This window comes from Arachis hypogaea, chromosome 10 (assembly GCF_003086295.3).
Source record: "Arachis hypogaea cultivar Tifrunner chromosome 10, arahy.Tifrunner.gnm2.J5K5, whole genome shotgun sequence".
NCBI lineage: Eukaryota > Viridiplantae > Streptophyta > Magnoliopsida > Fabales > Fabaceae > Arachis > Arachis hypogaea.
The window spans coordinates 107,475,494-107,483,140 of record NC_092045.1 but is presented as its reverse complement, the minus strand read 5'-3'; the positions used below and the strand labels follow the sequence as shown (position 1 = coordinate 107,483,140).

At 32.4% G+C, this 7,647-nt stretch overlaps 1 protein-coding gene across 4 annotated transcripts; it reads right to left on the bottom strand.

Moving 5' to 3' along the window:
• Positions 1 to 2,492: 2,492 nt before the first annotated feature.
• LOC112716361 (serine/threonine-protein kinase PBL36) lies at positions 2,493 to 7,133 on the bottom strand. 4 transcript variants are annotated; one of them, XM_025768264.3, is made up of 8 exons: positions 6,996 to 7,133; positions 6,420 to 6,900; positions 5,555 to 5,898; positions 5,313 to 5,448; positions 4,525 to 4,661; positions 4,318 to 4,441; positions 3,001 to 3,505; positions 2,493 to 2,891 (listed from the first exon to the last, which is right to left on the bottom strand). In XM_025768264.3, the coding sequence occupies exons 2-8, from the start codon at positions 6,670 to 6,672 to the stop codon at positions 2,882 to 2,884; spliced, it is 1,509 nt and encodes a 502-aa protein (XP_025624049.1). In that variant the 5' UTR covers positions 6,673 to 6,900; positions 6,996 to 7,133; the 3' UTR covers positions 2,493 to 2,881. The 4 variants fall into 4 exon arrangements, with proteins under 4 accessions (XP_025624049.1, XP_072061469.1, XP_025624050.1 ...); XM_072205368.1 differs by having other exon boundaries at positions 5,555 to 5,895; XM_025768265.3 differs by having other exon boundaries at positions 5,555 to 5,895; positions 6,420 to 7,122.
• Positions 7,134 to 7,647: the final 514 nt, after the last annotated feature.

The window sequence follows — 7,647 nt, the reverse complement described above, 5'->3', positions numbered from 1 at the left end:
TAATAGAATTAAAAAAATACTAAGAGTACTAGAAAAAAATATTATATAAAAACATAAAAAAAGTATAAAAAAATTAAACATGATTAAAAAATAATATTATAATTTAATATAATGTCTTTTTTAGTAAGAGTAAAGTATTATTATTATTCCCAACATTTGGGATAAGTTCTAAAGTTGTCCCTAACATTTTAAAATTGACTCAATGTTATCCTGCCGTTAGGGATCTGTTAACAGAATTGACGGCGGGACAAAATTAAGATGATTTTGAAACGTTAGGGAGTTAAATAGGACGAAAACGTTGGGGACAAAAATAATACATAGAAATAAATTTTAATTTTATCCTTCAACAATATCAATCTTTTACCGTACATAGTTATTCAATTATTTTTTAACCAGATCTAAGTAAATTATGCTTAATCACATTACTTTCATTCTAAATAAATTTATTTTTTTATAATTTTACTCTTAAAATTTTTTACTTCTCATAAAATATTTGTAAAATGACTAGTACATAAACTTGTGGAAAAAATTTTGATACATATATAATTAAGTAATATGATTCTAGTCATTTTATAAATATTTTATGATGAGTAAAAATATTTAAGAGTAAAATTATAAAAAAAATTATTTAGAATGAAAGTAGTGTGATTAAGTGTAATTTACTTAGATATGACTAAAAAAATAATTGAATAACTATGTACCGTAAAAAATTGATATTATTGAAGGATAAAATTAAAATTTGTTTCTATGTATCGTTTTTGTCCCCAATATTTTCGTCCTATTTAAGTTTCTAACGTTTCAAAATCGTCTCAATTTCGTCCCACCGTTAATTCTGTTACCAGATCCCTAACGGTAGGACATCATTGAGTCAATTTTGAAACGTTAGAGACTTAAATAGGACAATTTAAATGTTAAGGACAACTTTGAGACTTACCCTAATTGGAGACAAAAATGATACTTTACTCTTTTAATAATTATCTATCTAATAGTGATTTTAACTAATATTATCCAAATAATATTTATTTTATTAAAATCAATTTTGGTACAGAGTTACCAAATATAAATCATGTCGACACAAACACACTCTTACCCAAAATCAAGTCTATAAAATCATTTTCATTCAAACTCCAGTTTGACAAATGCCGATCCAAATACATACCATATAATTTATCATTTTAGATTTTTCGAACAAGTATTTTTATTTTTTTACTAAAACACAATTAAACACAAAATACACGTACCAGATTAATATTAAAATAATATCTTTTTCGAAATATGTAAAATATGTAGACGGAGTAATTCAACAAAATATTTGTGTTTCATGTATTTTAGGAATCAGAGATTTAGGGCTACTACCTATATATATAATTGTGCAAATTTCATCAGCCATTAGTCATAAGTGATGATTATTATAATTCAGGTTGGTCAAAATTGTGGAGTACGTCTGGTTTTATATGTGACAAAAAAGTGTTTTTAATTAAAATTTAAAGGTAAATTCTATCTCACAGCTATCAAACTGACTATGCTTTATGGTACAGAATGTTGGGCGGCTAAAAGGGAATACGAACATAAGCTAAGTGTGATGGAAATAAAGATATTGAAATGGATGAGTAGTCATACATGATTAGATAGAATAAGGAACAAAGATATGAGAGAGAGAGTTGGAGTAGAATCTATTGTGGAAAAGATGGTAAAACCGGGTCTCAGGTGGTTTGGACATGTGAGAAGAAGACCGACAAACCACCAATCAGAGGGTGGATGAAATAAAAGATGGACAATGGGTGAAACGTAAAGGAAGACCATCCATAAGGTGGTCAAATGAGATCTACATATAAACGGTATCTCTGTAGATATAATATATAATAGAACTCAATAGCATCGTTTAATTCATGTAATCGATCCCACCTTGTGGGATAAGACTTTATTATTGTTGTTGTAGGGCAGCAACGTTCTTTAATTTTTCAAATAAATGGGAAGAGTTATTAGCAATTTCAAATACAACAACGCTAGGGAACCAACTCTATATAAGCCAAGAATCAGCCAACTGGTAATCGGATGTTGCTACTAATAGGCACACGGGTGTTTCTTTTTCTTGTAAATTGGATGGTTTTGGATATGATTTCTATGTTTCATGTGTTATGCATTAATAAAACATAATTAATTATATGGAATCAACTAATAAATGATCAAAGCATCTGTTCCGTGATTCTCTCCTAACACTAACGTGGTCAACAATAATTTAACAAACAAATTAAATTATAAATTAATAAAACTAATTATAATTAATTATGTTGTTCCATTCTTGGCTGATTATTAGTTGGTTCATATACTTTTCCTTTCAAATAACCCTTTTAAGATTCCTATTCTATCTCCTTAAAATATATAATGAGAACGCCTAAACTTAGAAATACTGTATAGTGCATACTTCAATAGACAGAATCCATTTCTCTATTTAAAAAAAAAAAAAAGAACATTTATAAGTAACAATGCTCTTTCTGAACAAACATCACATTTGACACACCAATAATAAAACAAATTGCAGCTCTAAAATCAACAAAAAAGAGCCCTCAAGCCTCAGCACTTGTTAAGTTGTTTCTAGTACTAGTATATGATCACATTAACATGTATGCTCTAAATAGTAGTGGAATGAGTGTAAAATTCTATCACTAATATCCGGTAATATAATACCACCTTTTTTTCATCCTTCTCTACAAAAAAATAAAATAAAAAATACATTCAGAAGGTAAGAAATCATTGAAAAGGTGGAAAAGTTAAAGGACTTCAGAAGTTCAGTGAATAACAATTCCCCACTTGAAAGCTGCATATGCCAAATTGCTCCAAAAGATTCTGTCAATCCAGTCTCATATACTGTTTCCACACCTTATCTGAGACTGAATTCATATAATAGATCAAACAACAGTATCTTTCAGATGATGGCCTAATTTGAGGGAACTGAATGAATAGAGAAGCAAACTCGAGATAGCGAATGGTGATTCTTACTCCTTTGGTTTCGGAGACTTGCTATAATTAAGATATGGAGAACCATGTGGAACATTTGGAGTTGACAATGTCCTTACAGGTTGACCTTTCTTTGGTAAAGCTACTAACTGCGTTTTGATGCCGTTTTTATGATTTGGCATGGAGAAAGTACGCTCGACTCGCGTGACCTGGAAGTGGTAAGAAGAAATGGCCATATCCTTAAGGTTTGGCAATGGCTTTAAACTTTGAACAACTTCACTCATCAAAGGTCTGGATTTCGGGTCGCGGCTAAGGCATTGAGCAGCTAGCTGGGCAGCTTTCTGTGCACCTTTAACCGAGAAGTGCCCTTCAAGCCGGGGATCGACTATCCGGAATAGGATCCTATGATCTCCAAGTACAGGTCTAGCCCACTCAACCAGATTGTGTTCTCCATTTGGTCTTCTCTTATCGATTGCTCGGCGGCCAGTGAGCATTTCAAGAAGCACCACTCCGAAACTGTAGACATCACTTTTTGATGTCAAATGTCCTAATCAGAATTGGTAGTTTCAGGTTAATATTAAAAAGTGCATGTTTACAACTATGATCTATCTATGCTATGCAAAAAGAATATCATTATCAATACAAAAATGTAATAATTTCAACTTTTTTTCATTGAACAATATAAAATTTTAAGTTTACAAGTTTCCTTGCCCTTACTCCCCCCCCTCCCCTCCCTCCCTCCTTACACTTTTTGATGGATGTTTAAGTTTTTCAAAGCAGCATAACAAGTTTGAAAATTGTTGTTGAAATTGGGCCCTTTCTTTATCTTAACGAAAATGTGTTAGATAGTGATGCTAATGACAAGGATGAAGTAGGTCACATGGTTCGGCAGGAGAGAAAAAAGTCAGTGGAAGAGGTCAAAAAACAGTGCTCACTGCTCAACTACTCACCACTTAAAGTATAGAAAACAAAATTGTGATTGCCAGCTTGCCTATTACTTGTGCTATTTTATCTGTGATGAATTTTTAGTGCCAGGTTCTTCATTTTGCGTCTCTTGGTCATGATAATAGCTATCTTTTATTACTCTTACTCACCTAAAAACACAAGGCTAAGTTCAGAATATCTATTAGATTTTCACTTGTTTGATCTTAGCTATCACTGTGGTGATAGTCGTTAGTACCTTGATCAGCATTTTAACCATTTAAACTTCTAATTTAGGGCAGCCTAGTACACAAAAAAGTTATGTTCACCTAAAAATTCAAAATATTATTAGCTACTTTAGGCATAAAATATGTAGTAAAGTATTAATTTCAAGAAACATTAATGTTCCAAAAAGAATACAAAATGATCAAAACTCACCGGTCATGACATACTCCGGAGCAGCATAACCATATGTTCCCATGACTCTTGTTGATACATGTGTCTTTTCCCCCTCAGGGCCATCTTTGGCAAGTCCAAAATCAGAGAGCTTTGCATTGTATTCCTAAACCAATATTTCCTTTTTAGTTTTGAGGTCAAGAATGAATAAGAAATAATTGCAACTTTTTCCCTAGTTTAGCCACTTACCGCATCCAATAGGATATTGGATGTCTTGAAATCGCGATAGATTATTGGCCTCTGAGCCTCTTCATGAAGAAAAGCAAGACCTTTTGCAGCACCAAGTGCAATTTTCATTCTGATAGACCAAGGAAGCGGTAGGGGTCCTATTACATCAAACAAGGTTGTCATCAGAAAACGGTTAATCCAGACACACAAAAAACTGTTCAAGAGCATAACTCCAAGAACTAAGAATGAAGCATTATGGGAAGAGAACCATTTTATTTTACTTTTGATTTGCTAGAAAGCATAAAACCTGTGAATTAACTATTTGTTTTAAACACCAGCAACAAAAACTGGATTAAGATTGTGGTAGTAAGGAGAGCAAGAAATGTGGTGTAAATGTGTAATAAATCCAATATATTATTTAGATTATAATTTGAGTTGTTCTCTTTAATTTCCTAGAAATACAGTTCATGTTTGAGCTTGACTAGATTAACAACTGTTACAGCATAAAAAGCTACTTAGCCCAATGGCATTCATGTTCTCTTTTTGGTTTGGTTGATCTTAACTTTCATTGAGAAGTCCCCATAGACTCTACCACAAAAGGTAATTAGAATGCAAAGTTACCCAGTAAGAACGAAAAATGATCCATTCTCCACATCATAAACAATCACACTTATTTTCAGCCAAAATTTAATCTCTATGGATGCTAATTCTGAGTTCAATATATGTGCCAAGGAAGGATTTATACAGAAATAAACAGAAGTTAGCGTAAACACACAATCAACGATAATAAAGTAAGGCTAGTAGTGTACTTCTAAAGAGGTGATTCTCCAAACTGCCTCGGGGCATAAACTCATAAACCAATAATCTCTGGTCATCTTCTATACAGAAACCAATCAATTTAACAAGATTAGGATGGACAAGATCACCGAGATAGTTTAATTCAGCCTGCAAAGAAAAGAAAAATCACAAAATGTTAACAAAACAGGAATGGTAGAAGTAAATATATTTGAAAATAAGGGAAGAAATTGAAAGAATTTAAGTGCTGTCATACAAGCCACTCTTTGTGACCCTGATTTCCATTGTGGTTCAGGGTCTTGACTGCAACGGTAAGACCGGTACCCGGTTTAACGGGTGCAATTCCATTCTCCTCAATCCAACCCTTGAATACACAACCAAACCCTCCCTCTCCAAGAAGACTCTCCGGTCTGAAATTCCGAGTTGCCACCTTAAGTCCATTGAATGTGAATTTTCTCAAACAAGAAGCTACCTTCAACTCCTCACTAACTTTTGGAGTGGAAGGAATACTCTCTTCATTGCTTGTTGTTGTTGTCATAGTGGACTCTGGAGGAGCAACAGTTTCTTTCGTGCAGCTCTCCGACACAGATTTGATTTCTGCTGATCCAAACACAATCACAAACTCAAATTCAATTATCACTGATTTGGTATAGTCAGTCTCCTAAAAGTTAAGAATTAGGGAGCACTAGTGAATGATTCAGTCATGACATGCTTGGCCTTACACAACTTCATTGCAAGATCATTATATTTCTAAGGTAACTAAATAAATAGTATATACAATCAAGCAGTGCAGCACAAATGACAAAAGAATCGCAAATTTAGGGGGCGCTTACAGAATACATTTCTCTATTCTCTCCTTTTTTGGCTAGATCAAGCACTTGGTAATGCAGAACCATCAATATTTCTTAAAACATCTACCTTAGACCTCTACCTTGCTCATTTTAATAACACTATTGTTCCAAGAAACCTTATAATTCAGTGTTTCTTAAAACAAATTTGCAGCCTCAAACAAAACAAAACAATAACAAAAGATTTGGCAAGATCTTAGAAAACCCAAAAAAGGTAATGAATAAATATTCCCTGAAAGTAAAAGAGCTGGGGTAATGAAAGAAAATATTTACCAGTTTGAGTAGAAGTAGTGCCACTAATGGAGGTAACAACCTTTGATCTTGAAGGTATGCAGCTCCCAAAGAAACTAAATTTAGGCCACCACCCTTTCTCATTCTCTCCCTTCTTCCTTCCCTTTGATTTTCCCACATCCAAACTTCCAGCTTTAATAACATTATTATTATTATTATTGTTGTTGTTGTTGTTGTTGTTGTTGTGGTTGCTGCTGCTGCTGCTACTACTATTCTTATTATTCCCAAAACCCATCTTCCAAAAACTCTTACAAACAACTTTCCATGCCCAAAAGTCTCAACTTTGATCTTAATAAATCTAAAAAATAATTAAAAAAGTAATAAATAAAGAAGAAGAAAAATCCACTTCAAAGCTAATCAAGCAATCTAGTTAATTTCTTCTATAAATACACACACTTTTGAGACACATACATCACCACCACCACCACCACCACCATCATCATCATCAATCAACAATCAACAACTGAACAAAAAGAAGAGTATCTTAGTATTCACTGACATCAAGGGATCAAAATAAATGTATTCAACACTGCAGAATGATAACAACATAACACAAACCACATCTGTGAAAAACTCAGTTCCAAACTCCAAAGCAAAGTGGGAGAGAGAGAGAGAGTGTTGAAGGGGAAAGCGGGAGAGGGTGCTTGTGACACAAGGGGAAATATTTTTCTACGACGGGCAGGTTGGTCAGGCTTGAAAGATGAAAATTGAAAAGCATGAAACTGGGGCAGTACGGGCAGGAGAGAGAAAGGGACAGCCATTTCTTTTCCATTTTGAAAAAAGCATTGCCCCTCTTGGTAAATTACAAAACTTTCCTCTTTTCTTTCTTTCTTTGTTTCCCCTAAATTATTCCACAGATAATGTTCTTATTTCCATGTGGAAAACTATTAAACAAAACAACACCAACTATTAAAGTTGATAGTTAGAAATTATTAAATAATATTATTTAATAATTTTTAACTATTAATTTCATATAAAATTTATTATATTTGAATTTTTATTTTATTAAATTAAATTAAGTTAAATAAATAAAAAACTCTATAGTATAGTATAAATATTATTAAAATTCAAATATATATTAAAATATAAAATATAATATATATTTTTTATATATACGTAATATGATTAATTTTAATGTAAGTAGTCATTGTAAATTCAAAAAAAGCTGAGACTTTTTAGTTTTTAAAAAAAATAGAACTCTAACTTGAAG